At 40.0% G+C, this 23550-nt stretch overlaps 1 protein-coding gene across 3 annotated transcripts in view; it reads right to left on the reverse strand.

Annotated features, from left to right (window-relative positions):
• Window positions 1–1231: 1231 nt before the first annotated feature.
• MAPRE1 (microtubule associated protein RP/EB family member 1) overlaps window positions 1232–23550 on the reverse strand; it is a 30059-nt gene continuing 7740 nt past the window's right edge. Inside the window, exons 2-7 of one of the 3 annotated variants that reach the window (XM_081289188.1) lie at window positions 18951–19088; window positions 16096–16241; window positions 14217–14424; window positions 10811–10932; window positions 4482–4634; window positions 1232–2948 (exon numbers count right to left, since the gene is read on the reverse strand). In XM_081289188.1, the coding sequence (XP_081145314.1) occupies window positions 2892–2948; window positions 4482–4634; window positions 10811–10932; window positions 14217–14424; window positions 16096–16221 (666 nt within the window). In that variant the 5' untranslated portion in view covers window positions 16222–16241; window positions 18951–19088 and the 3' untranslated portion in view covers window positions 1232–2891. Of the gene's footprint in view, window positions 2949–4481; window positions 4635–10810; window positions 10933–14216; window positions 14425–16095; window positions 16242–18950; window positions 19103–23550 lie in introns of all 3 variants that reach the window. The other 2 variants (XM_081289187.1, XM_081289186.1) reach the window with 2 other exon arrangements.

A 23550-nucleotide genomic window follows, 5' to 3' on the forward strand; every position in this document is an offset into this window, starting at 1 on the left:
AAGAACAAGAGAGTTCAATTCAATTAACTTAAAACTCAAAAGGGTAAAAGACTCAAATCTGATGTTTCCTCTGCCAGAATTAAAACTTGAAGTTGCACACATTTACGTAAGGCCCAAGAACGAGCCAGACTACTAGTTCAAACATAGGTCACGGAGATACATAGTAGAATGTAGATTTCCAATCTTCAAACTCCCCAGAAGACTCTGAAATCCATCAGACAGAGACCATCAGCCTAAGGAATGGATCTTGAATCCAAATCTAAGCAGAGAACCTATTTGTTGCTCTGTCCTCCATGCAACACAGAACTTGCCAAGCAACCAAGCAGCTCACTTGAGTTTACCACACGAGTATTTTAACCTATTATTAGTCACACCAAGACTTCATGTGCCTTAACCTAAAGAGCCAAATCAATGGGCTTAGGTCACAGGTACAAGCAACATTGGCTTCACTCCTTACCAAGTAACTTAGTTGACAACACCCAAGAGTATCTTCACAAACTCCATGCATTCCTGGCGGTATCTTCTCGTAGATTATGAACACCAAGGGTTTCATATTCCTTCTGAAGGTGTGTAGCATTTCAAGGAAGGTATCATATCATTAACTTCCACAGAAAGTAAGGTGGTACAACCCTAATCAAGATGGATTTTTCAGAGCACCCAGAATTATGGGAGGTAAAGATTACATAAGTAACTACCTTCCAACCATTTAATTTTATTTAGCACTGAAAATGGCAATAAGTTGCCTTTTGAACTCATTTCTAAGGGTATAGAATTTTTTGAGGGAAAAAAAATGGTGACAACTTGATTATTTTATAGACTGAGATTGTGTTAAATTGTCTTTAAAACATAATTTCAGGGAAAAAAATATATATATACATATCTATATCTCATCCCTGTGGTCATCCACCAAGTTTTATCCTGATAAATTTCTCAGGAGGAAATGGCCTAAAGAAGGCTTCAAAGCAGTTAGGCTAAGCTTGGGCTTCTGGGAGGAAAAATCTCTCACAATAATGGGAATTTAAGAAAGTAGGACACTAAGAAATATACTGTGAATGAAGAAAAAGGAAGTAGGCTTAGAAATTAGCACATTTAGTGTGTGTGTGGGGGGGGAGGGGAGTGGGGAATTTGAAAATACCAGTCCTAATTTAAGAAAGAAGTACAGGTACCTTATCTTATCTATAGAACCTAAAAGCTTATACCCAGGGCAAGACAAATTTCAGAAGACATGACACTCTTGAAATACAGAATTTTATTTAGAAACTGTTTAAAAGTAGAAAAAAACCCTGTCAAGAAAGACCAGGTGGAAAATGGGTTCCCGACAAAATGGAATTTTAGGGCAACAAAAGTCTAAAAGGCCACAAAAGAGAAATAGCACCACTGTCATTTGAACAATGGCTAGTTACTTGCATTTTTTGGCATTGTTAATCAATGAGTCTGGGTTTTCCTCTGAATTCCACACAGAGCATGCACTACACAGCAATTTTATCATAAAATACCTGTTTTCTACACACATTTTAGGACAAGCTACTACCATAAACAAACCAATACAAACACATCAGGGGCTGAACAATCTCAGTAGTGGGTAACATACAATTTTGCAGAATTCTGCCAAACAAGGGATTGAATAGGCCATGGGCAAAGCAAATAAAGAAGAGTTAAGGAATGAAATATTTTAAATATTAATAATTAATTCAGACATGGTACTGTATTTTCTGCAAAAGAAATTAACATTTAGTAACATACTAGTGAATTTTATCTCCAAAGAGATTAGTGCACTGGCAAAGTATTCGGGTAACAGTGGAGAGCCATGGACAGCAGATACCGAAAACACCCCAGCCTTGTAGATCCCAAGTTAACGATGGCCTTCACTGATCACTCCCTTTGCTAGAGATCCAGCAAGAGCTTGCAGCATGATCATCTGCCTGCTGTACTTCCAATGCTAAGCAGCAAACTTAAGGAGCCAAAGAGGAGTCCCCAGGGGGCAAGGGGACAGAGAAGAGAAACATGTTAAATGTAAACTTAAGTAAAACAGGACACAACCCCCATCCAAATCCCAAGGATGTGGGTAATTCTCCAATAGTAGTTATTAGATTAAAAACTGGACACACCTCATTTTCCTCAACACATAGAAATTTCAGGAATAAATGGAAAAATCATCAGAGAAACACTCAATGAAACACTCTTCACCTCAAACATTTCAGGGCTGAATTACCTTCTATTCATCCAGGCAACCAAGCTGTTTGCTTTTAGCAGGGATGCAACTGGTCAATGACACAAAATGGTTTTACAGAGCAATTGCTTAAACTTTCCTTTTTTTGGGACAAAGCCTAGGCCTGCAGGGATTCAAGCAACCCCACAATGCCTGTGACAGCAGGTTCCAAATGTTCTGAGGTCTGGACCTTCCTTCCCAGATACAATGTCAGACACATAAAATCTCTTGTCATGTTACATTTTATGTTTTGAAATATGGAAGCATATTTTAAATACTCTTAAGGCATTTATTTATTAAAACGTTCTCTGCCAAGACTTCACATTAGGTTAAAACTCAATTCAGTCTTTACTGAAGTCACCACCTCAGTGTATTACATAAAAACACATTCTCCAGCAATCAGTGTGACCAGCATTCCACATCGTGAGCCCCATAGTCAGCCTCTTTGATCCCCAGGTGAACGAACTAGATGTTAATACTGCTCTGCTACAGGTAAAAGCTCCTAACTCAAACTTATTGGAAAAGGAGTGAAACTTCTGCAAAGTGCACTTTTAAAAAGAGGTACTTTTTGCTTATGAAAAGAAACCAGTGAATCCTCTAAGAATAATAAAAGGGAGTATTTTACAGTTAAGCACATGATTTGGAGTGAAGAATTCGAATGTTGCTTTGCTGGTCCAGGTTGTTAATACTCTTCTTGTTCCTCCTGTGGGCCCCCTTCATCAGGTATCACAAAGCCTTCCTGAAATGGGAAAATGAGAGGGGAAAGCTATTACTCAACAATGAATGATCACTTTCTACTGTGGGTCACTTTCTTCATATTTAAAGCCTTTCCAAGTAAGATGTTCTTCCTATTTCTACCACACACTTGACAATCACACAGGCCAAGTCATCTCTATTTTATTTCTTGAACAGTAGAACTGTATTTTACAAAAAGTCAAAACTAAGTACAATTAAATTAATGACGTAGGAAAATCAAGTGTGGAAAAAAAAAAAAAAAAACAAGACTCATGGCTTCCATTTCATACCCACTGCAGAGCATTCCCCATATACTTATAACAGAGAATGGATACACTACTGCACCATGATAATTAACTTCTCAGTTGGCATGAAGGTGCACACCTGTAATCCTAGCTTCTTGGGAGCCTAAAGCAAGAGGACCTTAAAATCAAGGCCAGCCTGGGCAACTCAGCTAAGACCTCATCTCCAAAAAAAATTTTCAAGAAGGGCTGGGGATGTAGCTCAATGTTAGAGCACCAACTGAGCATGTTTGAGGTCCTGAGTTCAATCCCCAGTATCTTCAACCATCTTTTTTTTTTCTTACACTAAATCTCTAGAGCTGAATTAAGATGCACGTCCACTAAAATTATAAGCTAGACCAAAGGACCTATACCTTCATCATCTTTATTTTCATTACTCAGTACACAACAAGTCCTAAAGATTTACTGAACAAATTATCAACTTTTTTATCATCTGGCTTAATCCCTCACAATTCACAAGACAAGTTTAGAAGACAGTCATAATAATAGCATTATTATTAACTTATATTTGTATAATGTTATACATACTACAGATAGTTAAGTAGTGTGGTCCTACAGACCTTGCTAGGCATGCAGAAATATAAATACACCTATTAAACATATTTAAAGCCTTTCCAAGTAAGATGTTCTTCCTATCTTACTTGGAATATCCTAGATATCAATAGATAGATAGTTATCAAATCCTAAATCTACAGAAAATCAGACTTCTCCAATCAGCTAACGTGTCAGCTAACGTGTCATAACTAAAACAGCAGGTTTGGCTGAGTAATAAACAAGGATGCAAAAAAACTTGATCATAAAGTACTTTCAGGGAATGGGTACCAGGGCAAGCTCCTTGGAGGGAAGGAAAAAAAGCACATTTTAGACTACTGGGGGTGCAGACAGTGAAAAAGGACCAATGGCATGCCTGGGGTCCTAAGGGGTCTACCTGAGGGGTCCAAGCTACAGAGAGTGGGACGGAGGTGAAGGGTGCTTCTGGATGATGTATTTTGTGGCTTATCAGTGACTATAATCTATAGGAGGCAGGTAAAACAGCCACCTCCTTGTCCTATTGCTTCCTCTAAGGCTCACTGACCTCAAGGCAGAGGTGCCCTGTACTTTAAGGAATCAAAGATGAAGTCTTTTTATGAAAGCTACACTGGAACACAATAGGAATTAGCACAAAGTCTGCTGAACCCAACTAATCTTATTTCCCCTTAGGAGGCAAAATGGAAAGAAAATGTGTCAACACATACGTCTGTGGCATAGAGAATGTCTACAATCCTCTGTAATACAGGGTCGTTCTCCCCCTCGTTCTCCTGGCAAATCAATTCAATGTTCCTTAGCTTTCCAAAGTAGAAATCTCTCTCCTTCTCCAAGTCTTCAACAGTAAGTTTCAACACGTTGACCTATGCAAGGTATTGAAAAGGGAGAGAAATCTAGCATTAGTGCAACAATAAAATATCACTCAAACTTTTAACCCCAAAGATGTTATGGTATTCAATCAAAGTCAAACAGACAGAAAGCCAGTTCATTTTAATATCAATTTTATTCAGTTCCACATAAGTATTACGTACTTGTTCAAGGAAACCTTGAACATAAAAGCAGGGCAGACTATAAGATTATACTTTGAAACTTACAGGAACTTCTCAAGGAGAAGTATCAAGAAGAAAAAACTAAGGAAGTGAAGTGTGAGGCAACCCAGGCTGGCAAGGTGGCTAATAATCACAAACTGAGTCCTTACCAGAGAAATGGTCAATCATGTCCAAGTCTGGCTACATGTGGAGGTCAATGGCAAGGGATGACTGATCCCCCTCCAGCCTCACTGAGGGGCTGATTCCCACAGAGGTTATTAAAAAATAAATCTCAACATTTAGGTCAGGACTCTACCTAGCCAAGAGCAATAAAAGACACAATAACTCCCACAGTCCTTTGTGGACTTTAGACATGGTGCATCTTCATTTCAGTGTATTCAAATCTATGATGAGTGAATTTTTTTTGGTGGGGACCCAGGGGTACTTAACCATAGAGCTACATCCCCAACCCATTTTTATATTTTAATTAGAGACAGGGTCTCAATGAATTGCTTAGGGCCACATTGCTTTGAACTTGCAATCCTCCTGCCTCATCCTCTCAAACAGCTAGGTATACAAGCATGCGCCACAGCAACCAGCTGATAAATTAATTTAATTCTCACTGAATGAAAACTGCATGGCATACCATGCAGCATAAAGCCTTCATAAAACCCTCAATCTAAAGGTTAGGGCCACAAAGCAACATGGAAAGCCAAACCAGGAAATTAAAGGTGCAGGATTGAGAACAATCTGAGCGGCAGCAAATTCTGAAAGTACCAGAAGGCACCAGAAATGATTGAGTCCGACCTTCTCAATATATAGATACAAAAGCAGAAGCACACTGCTGATCTAGCATCCCCATAGTTAGACACAACTGAGGGGATCAGTCCCCATCCGAGTGGAAGGAAGCTCCCCTTCATAACCTGCAGTAAAGTAGCATTCAAAGAGTTGGGGGTGTGGCTCAGTAGGACAGTGTTGCAGACCAACCATGGGCTGTGTGAGCTGTGAGCATTCTGAACGCACAAGCGGAATGTTGCTGCTCTGTCTGGGCTATTATGCACGTATGGGTCCTTTTTGCTTGCTCTGCCTTTAATTCCACACAGCACCTAAGATGGGTGTGACCTGCCAAGATGTCAACCTACTGACCACCAGACATCACAAAGCTAGACTTTACCCCCTGAAATTTGATCCCTTGCCTCATTTGGGTAGAACTTTCTCAAGTGCCTTCCCCTCGATAAATAAGATGATTTCAGGCATGCGCCCTCTTTTTTGTCTGCCTCTCTTGGTTCCTTTGTGGGAGCTGGGGCTGAGGAGCTGTCACTGGACCCTAAGAAAAAGGTACTTTCTGTGTGTGATTATTTAGTGCCAACCCAAATTCACCTGGAGTGACCCTGAATGATTTAGTCTCATGTCACACGCAGCAGGACAGCAGCACCTGTCTAGCACATGCAAGGCCCTGAGTTTGATACCCAGAACCATAGAAAAAGAATAAAAAGAAAAGGTGTGGGGGGAGCATTCAGAGACGAGGAGCAGGCTACTAGGAACACAAAGCCCTAACTTCAAAATTCACCATCAAAGTCTTGAACAGACAAAACCAAAATCAAGATTCTAAAGAACCTAACACCATTCCTCTATCAATCACAGAAATCACTTTCAAAAATAATTTAAGCCAAGTGCAATGGCACATGTCTGTAATCTCAGTGACTCAGGAGGCTAAGGCAAAACGATCTCAAGTTTGAGGCCAACTTGGGCAACTTAGCAAGAACCTGTCTTTAAAAAAAAGAAAAAGAAAAAAAGATAGCTCAGGGGAAGAGGACTCCTAAATTCAATCCCAGTACCACTACACAAAAATAATAAAAATTTAAATGCCAATAAAATACTACCATTGCCTGGTGGCAAGCAAAGCTAAATCACCCACTTCCATCTAATCTATCCCACTTCTACCTTTGCAGCAGCTTGCAAAAACCAACAGCCATCCCAAGGTTTGGGGTTGTGGCTCAGTGGTAGCATGCTCACCTAGTATGCATGAGGCACTGGGTTCGATCCTCAACACCATATAAATATAAAGATTTTTTTTAAAGAATTTAAAAAAAAATAAAATAAATAAAGATATTTTGTCAACCTAAAAATACTAAAAAATAAATTAAAAAAACAACAACTAACAGCCCCAAAGTGGGACACAAGAAAGAGATGAGGACAAAAGTAGAGTAACCCCAGCAACAGAAAGTTGCCTGAGCTTCAGTTCCACAATCTAAGAGAAGATAACCTTAGTGTCCTAGAAGAAAAGTCAAAATAGTCTAAAAAGGCAATATTAGCATCAAATCCCCACCTACACACTCATGTTTCACTAGTGCCAACCATACAAACGCATTTAAATCTTCCTCTGTCCTACAAATCATCAAGGCCACCAAAGTAGAATCCAGCTTCTGGGTGCCCCCTATAAGGCCAAATGCAGCATTTATCCACAACATCACTCAATAACTATGTATAAACAAGAAATAATATGTATGACTAAGTCACTAGCTTTCATGTGGTACTCCTCTAATGCTTATTTATGAGGTTATTAAAAATCTTGGCAGGCTAAGGGTGTTGCTCAGTTGTAGAGTAGTTGCATAGCCCACATGAGGCCCTGGTTTTATCCCCAGCACCAACAAAAATAAAATCCAGTAATCACTGTCACTTTTAAAACCTTTCCTTATAGTAAAGCAATAGCCACAACCTAGGAAGCCTAAGGAGAATGTTTTGGGCCTACGATGGCCAAAACAGTAGCCATCAGGCACATGGGGTTATTTGACATTTGGCCAGCAGCAATGAGATGGGCTGCAAGTACTACGTACACTTTTAGAGAGAGAGAATTTTTTTAATATTTATTTATTTTTTTTAGTTATCGGCGGACACTACATCTTTGTTGGTATGTGGTGCTGAGGATCGAATCCGGGCCGCACGCATGCCAGGCGAGCGCGCAACCGCTTGAGCCACATCCCCAGCCCCTAAGTACACTTTTAAAAGATCAAGTACAGATGAGACAATGTAAAAGATCTCAAAGTAACTTCTCCACAATGAGTTAAGACTGTGAAATCCCTAGCCAGGCAAATGGTGCATGCCTTTCCAGCAGCTTCAGAGGTTGAGGCAGGAGGATCACGAGTTCAAAGCCAACCTCAGCAACTAAGGCACTAAGCAACAGTGAGATCCTGTCTCTAAATAAAATACAAAGTAGGGCTGGAGATGTGGATGTGGTCTAATGCCCCTGTGGTCTAGTGTGGTCTAGTGTGGTCTAGTGCCCCTGAGTTCAATCCTCAGTACCAAAAAAAGGAGGAGGAGGAAGGCCACAAATTCAAATACTTTCAGGAAGGCCAGACAGATCATGTAAATGAGCCAAAAGTCAGTAACAGACTGGGAGAAGGACTCTGGCAAACTGGAAAAGCCTAAAATTCTTCCTATAAATTAAACTCAATCAAACAAACAAAAAACTCATAAGATGTGCAGGCCAAACAAAATACTTCTGTGGTAGAGATCAACCAACCAGCTGGGTATGAGCATTTGATCCCAGTCTTCCAGGATCAACTTTCAGCCACTGCATCCTAAGTCTCCCAAACCTTCTACAGCACTAAAGAAAGCACAGTCACACAGTTTCAAACCTTCCCCTAATACACCACAACCCCTCCCAACCTCAACTGCTGAAGTTCTCCTGCACTGGCCATCCCACCGATTTTCACTATCCCCTCAGGGAAGCAAGCCTTCCAGTCTCCAATTACTCCCTCCTCTGCAAGACTTATGGCTCCTGCCTTCCAAAATCTTCATTTTGTTTTGTTTTATTTTTTGGTATCAGGGATTGAACTCAGGGATAGTACTTGACCACTGAGCTACATCCCTAGCCCTGTTCTGTATTTTATTCAAGACAGGGTCTCACTGAGTTGCTTAGTGCCTCACTAAATTGCTGAGGCTGGCTTTGAACTCGTGTTCCTCCTGTCTCAGCCTCCCAAGCTGCTGGGATTACAGAAGTGCACCGCCACACCGGTCTTCAGCTGAGATTTTACTTCAGGATGGCACCACATATATCTTCTCCAACTATATCAAAAACCGCTTCTAGGGCTGGGATTGTGGCTCAGTGGTAGTGTGCTCACCTAGCATTCATGAGGCACTGGGTTCAATCCTCAGCCCGACATAAATGTAAAATCAAGATATTATGTCCACCTAAAACTAAAATATATATGTTTTTTAAAAAAAACTTTCTGTAAAAAGAAAAAACCACTTCTAGGCTGGGAATGTAACTCAGTGGTAGAACGCTGGCCTAGCATGTGCAAGGTCTTGGGTTCAATTCCCAGCACCAAGGGGGGAAAAAAAAAAAAAACTTTTAGTCAGTTGAGAGTGGTACATGCCTATAATCCAGCTACTCAGGAGGCTAAACAAAAGGACCCAAGTTCAAGGCCAACTGGGCAACTGAGACCCTGTCTCAAATTTAAATTTTAAAAAGAGCATTTGCCTAGCATTCACAAGGCCCTACATTCATCCCCAAGTTTTGTCAAAAAAAAAAAAAAAAAAAAAGTCCACTTCTAGGCCTAGGCCAGATATTCCATACCTTGTTATATTCTCTCTAATGCTTAGCAGCAATGTGTTCAGAGTAACTACAGTGAATAGTTACAATTTCCAATGGTAAGCACAAGAAAAAAACCTTCTGTATACCACAGGTAAGTCACACAACCTCCTCCTTCATTTCCCATTTAGCAGTGACTGACTGACCCAGGCTCTAAAGCCAGACATACCTGGGTTCAAATCTTCACTCAAATTATTTAACTTCTTGAAGCCATTGTCAGCTGTAAAACCGTACAGATTTGTTGCAAAAAGGAAATGAAAGTACTTAATACATGGCATAACGACTCCAAAAACATTTTATTTATTTTTGTTCTGAACATTCTTAAGGTACTATTTCATACACAAGCCAAAAAACCCTGGTTCCTGTGAACTTTTAAAGAACACTGTAGCCAGGCATGGTGGTACACACCTATAGTCCCAGTGACTGAGGAAGCTGAGGCAGGAGGACTGCCAAGTTCAAAGCCAGCTTCAGTAATTTAGTGAGACCATGTTTCAAAATTAAAAAAAAAAAAAAAAAAAAAAAAAATAGGGCTGAGGATGTGACTCAGTGGTTAGCATCTCTGGGTTCAATCCCAAGTACAAAAAACAAAACAAAAATAACAGTCGAACTTACTCCATTCTATCTAAAATAAATATGGTTCAGACAAGAACCATAATAATCACTATTGCCTTTTATCCACTGTCATCACCCCAATGGAGTTGATACCAAACACAATTCCAGATACCCGACTTAACATCAGCTCATGTAATCTATTCAGCTGCAGTAAACATACAAACGCATTTAAATCTTGACTCTCATCTTTTTCTCTCCAACTGCTTTCTGCACATCCGTGCTGCTAAAGAGAAAAGTCTCCTTTCTCTCCAGGACTTCTGTACTTTACAGCAACAGTGCCCAGAGGGTGACTAAGTCAAAACAATCATCCAAAAGCAAAACAAAACATCTAGAAGGATTCATAAGAGAATGTTTAAAAGGCTAAAATTTGTTCTGATCCACAGAAACCTCTGACAAGTACCTTAACAACATTTAACCTGAAGATATTTCCAAATCACGGTACCGTTACAAACAGAATCTGAAGAGCAGTAGCCCTGTCATACCAATTTTACGCTTAATTCCAATCTCCAGAAAGTAACTCCCCTTTATCTTTCACTCTCTGAATCCCAGAGAATCCTAAGAGACCCCAGAAATATCCAACAGGATTCTTCTTTAAGAGTTCGTTTCCAACACAGGTTTCTATCATACCAAGAGAGCACAAAAATGCCTGACTCTTTCTCCACCCTCACCCAATCTTGCTCCCCACATTGCAGTCAAAGTGCTCCCTCACCTCAGGAAGACCGCCCTTGCAAGCAGGACAAGCTTCCCCTCACTGCAGCAAGGAAGCCCCAGAGTGACTCATACTGTGGACACAGGAAGCACCCACCTGCTGCATCAATTCGGCTGCTTCATCATCGCCATTGCCTACACCAGGATTCTTTCGCACCACCCCTGGGCCAGCCTTAGGAGCCGCAGTAGTTCTCTGTGTTGAAATGGGTCTCTGTGGGGCTGAGAGAGGATTAGACATTTTTAATAGGAAAAAATTTTTTTAATTGTAGAGGGACACATATAATTTATTTTTTTATGTGGCATTGCGGCTTGAACCAGTGCCTCACACTTGCTAGGCAAGCGCTCTGCCACTGAGCTACAGCTTCAGCCCCTAAGAGGAAAATTTTAAAAAACAAGTTCACAGGACAACAAAAGACATTCAGTGAAGGGGACCAATGTTAAGCAGCCCCACATGCAGGACCACACCCTACATTTGCCTAAAGTTATTTTTATTCTGACAGAATAATTAAGTATCAATTTTAGCCACACTCTGTCATGCTTAGAACAAATCCAGTGAGGTCTTTTCTCTGCTATGTGAACAAGAGAGTCATCTGAAAGAAGCACAGTACTTCTGGTGCATACAGACAATCTACCTTACCCCAGCTCCAACCAAATCTACAAACAGGACAGTTTCGTGGACCAAAGGCAAACTTCACACCAATACATCACAACCCCACCTACAGCTGTATATCCTCTGCTCCCCATCTGCAAAACTAGATCCTCAAACTTCTTGGATTAAGAGAAAGAAGTCTGTAAGAATGACAGAGCCTATTCTTACCACTATGACTTCAAACCTCTATCTCTGCCCACCTCCTAGAAGATTCTCAGAAGGGTCAGAAGAGAAATGTTTCTCACTGATGAGAATTTACAGACTTCTCTGAGTATTTATAGCCAAACACAGACAATGTAATAATACATTAACCTGTCTACAAGCTAAAATAATCAAGAATGAGTTACCTCAATATCTCATTCGTGATTTTACTTATTCATTTAGCAATTATTCTATAACATTACACCAGGCCTAGAAATATCTAATCTTCCTGGTACCCCACAGGCTTTTGCCCATAGTAACGGGCATTTCCTCTGGATGGCTCTCTCTACAATGTTTATCCTGAAAACTAAATGTTTACTGCAAGTCTCCTCTCAATTGTCAGCAACACCTGAAATATGAAATACACAAGGTAACCTAAGCAGGTGCCCATTCTGTACAGCTGTAGAATAAAAGCATGCAGTATCTGAGGAAATTGGAAACCTCATATACTGCTGATGGTACTGTACATAGTTCAGCCATTTTAGAAAGCAGGCAGCTCTACAAAAGGTTAAGCATAATTACCATATGGCCCAGGAATTCTGCTCCAAGATATATACTCTTGGATATAAACCCAAGAGAAATGAGAACATGTCCACACAAAGAACTATACATGAATCTTGACAGCAGCATTACTCACAATAGCCAAAAAGTAGAAACAACTCAAATGACCATCAGCTGACAAATAAATGAGGTACAATCATATAACAGAATATTATTCTACAATAAAAAAGAATGAAGTACTGATAAATGCTATAGCATGGATGAACCCTGAAAACATGCTAAGTGAAAAAGCCAGACATGGGCTGGGGGTATAGCTCAGTTGGCTGAGTGCTTGCCACGCATGCACAAGGCCCTGGGTTCAATCCCCAGCACCACTGGGGTTGGGGGGTGGGGGAGGCCAGACACAAAGACCACATATTCTATAGTTTCCTTTACACAAAATGTCCAGAACAGGCAAAACAATAAACAGAAAGTAGATCAGGGGCTGCCTAGGGCTTGGGGGAAGGCAGAAGAGCTGGGAAATGAAAAGTGACTACTATTAGGAACACAGAATGTTTCTGTTTGGGGTGATAAATATCATCTACAATTGTCTGCTATAATGGTTACATGACTTTTTTTTTTTTTTGGTAGTACTGGAGATTGAACCCAGGGGAACTCTACGACTGTGATATAACCCCAACCCTTTTTATTTTATTGTCAGACAGGGTTTCACTAAATAACCCAGGCTGATGTTGGAATTTACAATCCTCCTGGCTCAGCCTCCCAAGTAGCTGGATTACTGGCATTGTGTCACTGTACCTAGTCACAACTCTTCAAATGTACTTTAAAAAAAAAAAAAAATTTAAACATTTTAAACAAGTGAAATATATAGCATGTGAACTATATGTCAACTAAAGCTATTTTAAAAGTACTTAATCTATTGGGCTGGGGATGTGGCTCAAGCGGTAGCACGCTCGCCTGGCATGCGTGCGGCCCAGGTTCCATCCTCAGCACCACATACCAACAAAGATGTTGTGTCCGCCGAGAACTAAAAAATAAATATTAAAAATTCTCTCTCTCTCTCTCCTCTCTCACTCTCTCTTTAAAAATAAATAAATAAATAAATAAAATAAAAGTACTTAATCTATCCTCTCTACCGGATGATCAGACTCTCTCAAGATACTGTGGGATCTTAACTAATATTCTTGTCATCTTCTGAAAAAGGAGGAATGAAGCACCTGTAAAACATATACCATGCCCCAACAAATACATATAATCTGTGTATATACTACTGCAAAACATCTTGGGAAACCTATCAGCAAATACCGTCTTCAGAAATCTCTTAAAAAGCCCCTCCCCCTGCCTCCCAGACTATGTATCAGAGCAAGCTACAGCCGCTCAGAGTTCAAGCCCTCAGGAGGCAGGGAAGTCAGGAGTAAGCACAAAACTATAGACTAGCCAGAAGGATGATGAAAACAGCCTACCACAACCCTCGACCTAGAAGTCCCCTTTGGGTGCTAGAAATTCAGGAATTCAGATTGTAACATGCCTGGGAGGCTCTGTGAAATGCCTCTGTCTTCACCACATAGATAAAACTCTCTTATGTGAGCTGAGGGTTTCTATTCCACACAACTGAAGAGCTTTCACATAATAACAAAGTAATTTGTTCAGGTCTCAAAAACAGCCTCTGGCCAAGGACTAAACTTCCCATTTTATAGAGGAAGAAACTATGGGGAAGAGGTGAAAGGGCTCACACAGGGTTGCACAGAACAAACACAATTTGCCTCAAGGCAGAATCAATGCTCTTGTCACATGCCAGGGATTATGCTTTAGAAGATTCCCAAGCCTATGTTTACTTAAAAACTTTAATTGAGATCCAGGTGTGCACACCTATAATCTCCAGATAATCTTGGGAGACCAAGGTAAAGGGACTACAAATTTAAGACAAGTCTTGGTGACTTAGCAAGACCTTGTCTCAAAAGTTAAAAAAAAAAAAAAAGGGGGGTGCGGTGGGGGTCTGGGGATACAGCTCAGTGATAGAGCATCCCTGGGTTCAATGCCCAGTACTGCCAAAAAATAAAAACAAATAAATTTTACCTGGTTCGATATCAAATGAATGAATATCTGGGATACTATTATTATTTGGAAATGATGACTGGAGGTGTTTGCTTACCTGCACTGCTCGAGCTGAGAGGTTTCTTCGGTTTATTAAGAGCTGGAGCAACAAGAGAGGGAGCAACCGCGGTTTCTTGACCTTGTCTGGCAGCTACAGGGTCATAGTCTTTTCCATCATAGTTTGCATCAAAAAACTTCTTGAACCACTGCACGAACTCAAAATTATCCTGAAATTTTCCTTTTACTAATTTATCCACAGGAATTATCTGCAAAGAAAAACCAAGACTGTTTAGCCCAAAGTGAAGCTTTTGGCACTCAATCTGTCCATGCCTCGAATCAGTACAAAGTTCTGTCAAAGTGAAGAAAAATAATATTTTAGAGTGGGGCTTGGTGATACACACCTGTAATCCCAGCAACTCGGAGGGCTAAGGCAGGAGGATTCCAAGTTCAAGGCTACCCTCTGCACTTAGTGAAGCCCTAAAGCAACTTAGCAAGACCCTGTCTCAAAATAAGATACAAGATACAAAATACGCTGAGGATGTGACTCATTGGTTAAGCACCCTTGGGTTCAATCCTCAGTACCAAAACATAAATTTTGTTAGAGAACTTGATGCTAAGCCCCTGTAAGTTTACCAGCTAAGTTTTGTTCAGTTTGTTTTCAAAAGGGCTAGGGATGTGGGAACGTAGGATCAATCCCCAGCACCACCAAAAAAAACCCAACACAAACTCACACACACACACACACACACACACACACACACACACACTCTCTCTCTCTCTCACATACACACACATGTGAGTACATATATAATTCCATAAAAAATAGAAAAATTATTGTGTATAAGCTACAACTATTTAAATCATGCCTAGGAACTACATGATGCTCTTATAAATGCTTATTTTACATAATATACACAAATGAAATAAATAATTATTAAGACTGATTTCAAAATAAATAAAAACCAGATATAGGGCTGGGGATGTAGCTCAAGCGGTAGCACGCTCGCCTGGCATGCTTGCGGCCCGGGTTCGACCCTCAGCACCACATACAAACAAAGATGTTGTGTCCACCGAAACTAAAAAATAAATACTAAAAAATTCTCTCTCAAAAAAAAAAAAAAAAATATATATATATATATATACCAGCAAGATACTTAAGGGGTATTATAAGTTTTACCAAACAAAAGTTATACTCTTAAAAATGGCTTTAAAAGATAAATCTGGTAACTCCTTAATTTTGCAATCTATTATATGCTTGAGCTAATGAAATCTGGTGGACCGTTTCTGGTACCATCAATAATCTTGAGACAGCAGGGACTTCCCAGCACCCCCCAGGGATCCTCCTCAGCCTCTGCATAAAAAGGAAATATTTCTAGAATCTTCTCTATTGAAACTACTTATTCATATACAATGCTTTACTGAAATAAATCCAGAGATTACATTAAACTACTAGAGAATTTTTAAAAAGGTTTTTTTTTTTTAAATCATTATTAACAAATATATAGGTTGGCCAGGCCCAGTGGTGCATGCCTGGAATCCCAGATGCTGAAGAGGCTGAGGCAGGAGGATTGCACTAAGTAATTCAGTGAGACTCTGTTTCTAAATAAAATACAAAATAGGGCTGGGGATGTGGCTCAGTCGTCAAGTGCCCCTGAGTTCAATCCCCAGTACCCACCCCACCCCACCCCCAAAAAATATATATTTGCTTCCAAATAGTTACTACATTCACAGATAATGAAGACAGAAGACGGCAATGTAGAGGTAGGACAGTACAGGGAAACTTCGCTCTCTATAAATTATGTTAAGTAGAGAAAAGATAGCTATATAAATTGGGAAAAGAAAAAGGAAACACCAAAAGTCATGGGCTACCGTAAGTATCTTTAGTAACAATCATTAGTTAAAAAAATAATCTAAAAAAAGGAATAAAATTTACTTACTTTGTCAACTCCCATCCTCTTAAAACTTGCTTGTAGTATTTTGAAGTTCTGGATATACTCATGTTCTAGCTTAGCTTGGAATTTCACTTTCTTCAAGGCAACAGAGCCGGGGAATAGCATGTCCATAAACTGACAATAGGCAGCTCCTGAATGAACAACAATACAAAAAGGCCATAAACACCAGACACCAAACACTACTATTAAAGAAACGTGAACTTTTTCCCAAATACAACTTAACAAAAAGTTGTAAAGGGAACCTATAAATCCCAAAACTTCGCCAGAGTGGCAAACACCTATATAATCAAACAACTTGGGAGGCTGAAGCAAGTGGCTGAAGTAGGAGGACTGTGTTCAAGGCCAGCCTCAGCAATTTAATGAGGCCCTAAACAACTAAGCAAGATCCTGTCTCAAAATAAAAAAATCAAAAAGGGCTGGGGTGGCTCAATGGTTAAATGTCTCTGGATTCAATCCCAGGTACTCCCCCCAAAAAAAACCTAAAAGCTTCATTACTTCTTGAGTTCAAAGTCAATTTTTAAAAATCTATTAACAACACTGGTTTTACCTGATAAATTCCACAACACAGTTGCAATTTGGAAGCCTATTAACAAGAAAAAGAATATCTATGAAATTTTAAAACTCCTATTTCTTATTAGAAATCATGATGACAGCTAGGCACAGTGGTACACACCTATAACTTCAGCAATTAAAGAGGCTGAGGCAGGAGAAGCCCAAGTCTGAAGCCAGCCTCAGCAACTTATGGAGACTCTGTCTCAAAATTAAAAATGAAAAGGGCTGGGGATGTACCTCAGTCGTTAAGCAATCCTCAGCACCGAAGAAAAAGAAAGGTTGGAAAAAAAATTTAAACTGATATCCAAAAACTGTGACTCAAAACTACAGAAGCCAGAGACCAACCCACATCCAAGTAACCTCAATTCTCATCCAACTGTTCTTTTCCATATCACCAGAGGCCTTCACAGGATACAGTAGAGCTGAGTAAAGAAACAATTCCTAGCAGGGAACAGTGGTGCACGGTGTAATCCTAGCTCCAACAGAAGCTGAAGTAGGAGGATTGCAAGTTCAAAGCCAGCCTCAGCAACTTAGCTGGCCCTCAGTAAGGCCTTATCTCAAAATAAAACATAAAAATGGGCTGGTACACGCCTGTAATTCAGAAGGCTAATGCAGGAGGATTGCAAGTTCAAAGGCCAGCCTCAGTAATCTAAGAGACCCTGTCTCAAAATAAAAAGAGCTGGGGATGGGTCAGGGTTGTGGCTCAGTGGCAGGGCGCTTACCTAGCATGCCACATAAAAAAATACACAATAAAGATTAAAAACAAAACAAAACAAAAGAGCTAGGAATATATCTCTGTGGCAAAGCACCTCTGGGTTCAATCCCCAATACCAAAAACAAGCAAAGAAAATAAAAAGGGTTGGGGATGGGGCTCAGTGATTAAGCACCCCTGGGCTCAATTCCCAGTACCAAAAAAGAAAAAAAAAAATTAAAGGACAAAGATTTATATATAAAACTGATTATAACTGTATTCACCAGAGTAAAAAATGTTAAGTACCATACTTCTCACAGTAAGATCAACTACATAACTTTTAGCATAAGATCCTAACAAAAATTTGTTCCCCATTATTGAGTACTGAATCCAGCTCTACCACGAAGTTACATCCCCAGCCCTTTTTATTTTGAGACCGTATCTCACTGATTTGCCCAGGTTGGTCTGGAACTTCCAATTCTCTTACCTCAGCATCCCCAGTAGCTGGGCCACAATTAACAAAAAGTTATAAAGGGAACCTATAAATCCCAAAACTTTTCTCTTACCTCAGCATCCCCAGGCATGAGCCACAATATGTGGTACTCGCAGAATTTCATGCAAACATTCAAACTATGTTTGTTCACTTTGGAGGGGCGGGGACTCAAGATATAACATTTAATGAATACGCAAGACAAAAAACATAACCATAAGGTATCTTTACATGTGTAAAAATATCTTAATACATATGCACACAAAAACCAAGAAAACATAAAGTATTAAATGAAGCCATAGGAATTTGTTTTGTAGACTAAAAATGATCAATAATGACCATGAGGGATGATGTAGAATGCATTATAGTTTTTCAATATTTAGCTATGTACTACAGTGAATATCATATTATATAATAAGAATACAAAAAAGGTTAAATTTCTGCCAGGCGCAGTGGTGCACGGCTGTAATCCCAGCTTCTGGGGAGGCTGAGGCAGGAGGATCAGGAATTCAAAGCCAGCCTCTGCAATGGCCAGGCACTAAGCAATTCAGTGAAACCCTGTCTCTAAATAAAATACAAAAGAGGGCTGGGGATGTGGCTCAGTGGTTGAGTGCCCCTGAGTTCAATCCCAGGTACCAAAAAAAAGGTTAAATTTGTTAAAGAAAAAAGCTCATCAATGCTTTTTACAGGAAGAGTTGAAAACTCCTGGTCTATATGTCTCAACTGGGAAAAGAACAGGTGTGTAAAAGGGGCCTTCCTTCCAGTCTCTGACTTAATGACAATGTGACCAAGACAAGGGCAAATGCTGACAACACAAGCAGGACTAGAAGATTTCACTTTGGTGCCTCTGGCCCATCAATCTGCAGAATAAGTACAGGCCCACATAATCGATGGCTCAAGGACTCAGAGTGCAGGATATATCATGGCACTGACTGCCACAACGCCATTTTAACAGGCTCTGTGCTACAAGCAGAAACCACAACCCAAGAGCAGGATGTGCACCAGTGTCAAACGCTTGCTTATCTCAAGTGCACTGGCTCAACCTTTTCAGGTCAGGGGAGTTAAATGAAAGCTGCAGCCAATAGTCTGCACAAAAGAGATGCTCACCTATCAGAAGACCAAAGTTTAAGAACTCTCAACGCTTTAATATTAACATACAGGAAACACACATGACTATTAAATTGAAAGTGTTCAAGGCTTCATGGAGTAGGTGAAACTTGAGTCATCTTAAATGATGAATAAAATCTGGAAAGAGAGGGCTGTGAGGAGTCATTAATAAAAACATTAAAATTCAAGCTCAGGATATTTCAACATGGGAAAAATACAATTTTGGTTTTAAAATAGGCAATAAAGTTGTACAACACATGTGTGCTTATAACGTTAATTACAGCAATGATTTTCCAAGGGCAATAGACTAGAAATAAACTAAATATCCATTCCATCAATAGAAGACTGACACAAAGAAATCACAATAACACATAGCCATAAAAGAAAATACAGTGGCTTCTGAAATAGATAATAGCACAGTGGTTTTGGATTTTTTTTTTTTTTTGCAGGGGATGTGGGTGGGAGGGTACCAGGGATTGAACCCAGAGGCATTTAACCACTGAACTACATCCCCAGCCCTTTCTATTTTTTTTATATTGAGATAGGGTCTCACTAAGTTGCTTAGGGGTTTGCTAAATTGCTGAGGCTAGCTTTGAACTTGCAATCCTCCTGCCTCAGCCTCCTGAGCAGCTACGATTAGAGGCATGTCCCACTGTGCCCAGCTTAGGACAGTGTAATTAAACACGCTATCAAAGGAGAGAACCCATACACTAAGCATACAGGTAAACAGCCATTTTTGCTTATACAAACACATACAGTACATACATACATACATACATACATAAAATTTAAAAATAAAAAGGGCTGGAAATGTAGCTCAGTAGTCAAGCACCCCTGGGTTCATTCCTGGTACCCACCCACCCCCCCAACCCCTCAAAAAAGAAAGGCTGCAGACTGATGCAGTGTAAGAGGAGGAGGCGGATAGGGAAGTTAGAAGGAACCCAGTATCCTTTTAGGAAGCCACTGTAGCAGCAGTGAGCTACTGGGAAAGGGGGTAGATCTCAAAGATCCTTCAGAAGACAAAGAGAATTTGTAATTAGCTTCAAAAGATGTTACTTAAACACTAGGAGTAAAGTAGAATCATGTCCTTAAATGAATAGTACTTGGAAAAGGAAGCCACCTTGAGGAGAATACAAAGCTAGGATTTAGGTAATGAGAGAGGTAGGAAAAAATATACCAGACAGCAATACCAGACCAGAAGGCAGCAGGGGAGGCCTGGTTAATGGCATGGTCAGAGTAGAAGGCCAAGGCCATTAATAGGCAGCACTAATAAGACTGACAGCTGCCTTATATGAACTCAACGGCCATCAGGGCCACACAATAAACTGGAAGAAAAGGAAGCTTATATACCCCTCCTATTTTTTGCAGAACAAGAACTATGAAGGAGGCCAGGTAGAGAGGGAGAATACAGAGAGGAGAATGGAGAACATTTAGTAAGGTCCCTCTGTGTACAAAGCAACATGCAGGATCTTTGAGAAAAATGCATTACAGTCTGACATGGAATGGAACTGGGAGGACAGAGTTACGGCGGGCAAAATGCAAACAGCAATCTTTTTCTGACAAAAGCAATTCCCCATCAAAATCATTCTCTGTGGTCAGATTTTTTCCTTGATCACTCTTTCCATAATACTTGACAACTGGGTCTCCAAAGTAGGAAGTTGATAGAACAGTAAATCTGTTTTTTTCTTACATTCAAGGGAAAACTTCCTACTTTTTAAACTTGGAGAATTCTGGTCTACTTGATCATGTGTTTGTTAGTTATAAGACCAGGAAGGATGAGGCACCAGTAAGAACAGCTGAGGATCTCCCTTGGGTCTCAGAAAGCACGAAGAGTTGAGGAGTCTCCCCTTCCCTGATTCCAATCCCTGGTAGCAGGCCATCTTCAGGGCAGTGTTTACAGCTCATCCTGTTTCTCACACTAGAAGCAAGATCCAGTTTTCAAAACATCAACATGAAACAAAATGCATCATACTCTAAGAGATCCTACATGGCTTTCAAGAGGAAGGCTATTTATGAATGAGTACCATTTTCTAACAGGGAAAAGTACTTTATCTCAGATAAGAAAAGTGCAGGCATCATGTAAAATTGAAACACCTCACATATTCTACAGTGAAACAATGTCATTGTAATTAATTACATGAAATTTAAATCTGTCTAATTCTCTTCCAAATGCTTCTTTAAGACATAACATGTAGCTGGGCGCTGGGGCTAATGCCTACATCCCAGCAGCTCAGAAGACTGAGGCAGGAGGATCACAAATTCAAGCCAGCCTTGGCAACTCAGCAAGACCCCATCTCAAAAAAGGCAGAGAATGTGGCTCAGTGGTTAAGCACTCATAGGTTCAATCCATAATACCAAAAAAAAAAAAAAGACATAATATGTAAGGCAGTAGAAAGCATGTGGGTTGGATAGTCAGAAACATATAGATTGAAAACAAGGATCTGGAATGCACAAGTTATGCCTCATGGGCAATCTTCCCACCTATAAATGAAGATGTGCCCTCTCAGAGATCTGCACTCATCTCCAGGGTGTGACACAGAATCAATACCTAAGAGCTATTATTACAGGGGACTCTCAATAACAACCAAACAGGGGGGCTAGGCCAGGTACTACTATCCAAGTTTGCAAATAAGGAACTAGAACATAACAGAACTTGTCCAAAGTCACATGGCTCAAGGTAGACTGGAGCCTCTTTACATGCCCAGGCCTCTAAATGACATCTCCCTGGCTGAAGGACCTGTGGCTAGACTGGCACATTTCAATTTATCTACACATGAAAAGAGAATGCATTTTCCAATTAACTAAGTGAGATATACTTTGCAGGGTATTTATAGAAAGAGGTCAATTTTAGGGAGAAACTGCTAGTAAAAAAAAGCTGTCTCTAATGAGAACAAGGATGACCTCATCTCCACATCAGTCACAGATCATGAGGCAAACAAGCGTTTTAAAAGTCTCAAACAAATGGGGGCATGATACTCTGGAAACTTAACAAAAAACAGGAGAAAAGCAACACAAATCTAAGGCTAAAAACTGTTGTCTACAACTAGCAAAGTAATTAATGTTTAACAAACATAATTCTTAGGAACCACTTCAGTGGTAACCTCCCTCTGACCGTAAGATAGAGATTAGGGGCTGGGGTTGTGGTTCAGTGGTAGAGCGCTCGCCCAGCACATGCGAGGCCCTGGGTTCGATCCTCAGCACCACATAAAAATAAATAAACAAAGATATGGGGTCCAACTAAAAAATAAATATTAAAAAAAAGAGAGAGAGATTAAACCTCACAGGGGAAATTAGCAAATGAAACTAAGACCAAGAGTAGGTCCTGGGAGTGGAACGATGCAGAGGAAATACAGAAAATGAACTTGGGAGGAAAACAAAAATCAGAAACAGCAGTAACTTTAAACAATCCAAATGGCACCTGTTAATAAAGAGAAAGTTCAAAGAGCAACTAGGGAGTAGGGGTTGAAAAATATAGGTTCTTGATTTAGACAAAGGTTCAGATCCCAATTCTGTTCTTAGCTGTACAAAGCTGGTCTTGTTACTTCTCTAAACCATCTTTTTCATCTGAAAACAGAGAGCAACCATACCTACCTCATCAAAGTACAGTGAGAAATAAATGGAAAGGTTTCAAAAGCATTTAAATGATCCTGGCATACAAGTAAATGATTACTGTTCTTATTACTAAGAGAGACAGAGGGTTTCTGATTCCCTATCCCATAATTTTTTTTTGGGGGGGGGAGTGGTGCTAGGGATAAACCCAGGACTTTATTTATGCTAGGCAAGTGCTCTACCACTAAGCTACATGCCCACCCACAAGGCACGAATTTAAGTACTAGTAGGACACACATCCCATCCTTTTTCTGGCATATTTCTGATATCATCTCCTATTGGTGGAAAATCCAATTTTAATAAGCCTGACATGTTCTTTACTATGTTAGAACTCAGAAATAGTCAGCAGAACTCTCAAGAAATGAGAGAGAAGTCCATAAAGGAGCTGGACATGGTGATGCATGCCTATAATCCCAGTGGCTTGGTCAGCTGAGGCAGGAGGATCACAAGTTCAAGACTAGCCTGGGCAACTTAGCAAACTCTTGTCTCAAAACAAAAAGGACTGGAGATATAGCTCAATGGTAGGAGTGCTTGCCTAGCATGCACAAAGCTCTGGGTTCCATCTCCAGTACCAACAAAAAAAAGTATACAGCTGTTCAAAGTAGTATTTCTAAATTAATGAAACTGGAGAATATGCACAATATAATATTAAATTTGCAAAAACTTGGGATACACACATACACAAATTATACACAGAAATGTGACAGGAAGGATCCAACTAGTGGCTTTCCTGGAAAATGGAATTTTAGGTTTTTTATTTGTTTACTAGTTTTCTAAATGTTATACAGTCAGTACATACAGAAACAAACCACATTTTTATTCTTGCTTTAAAATCATTACCTCCCTACCAAATTGCAGTTCTATTAAAACTGGCTAAAGGAACTGGTGGTGCAGCTCAGTGGTAGAGCAGTTGCCTAACACATATGAAGAACTGGGTTCAATAAAATCAAGTTTTGTGGGCTGGGGATGTGGCTCAAGCGGTAGCGCACTC

This window comes from Spermophilus citellus, assembly GCF_964194105.1.
Source record: "Spermophilus citellus genome assembly, chromosome: 4".
NCBI lineage: Eukaryota > Metazoa > Chordata > Mammalia > Rodentia > Sciuridae > Spermophilus > Spermophilus citellus.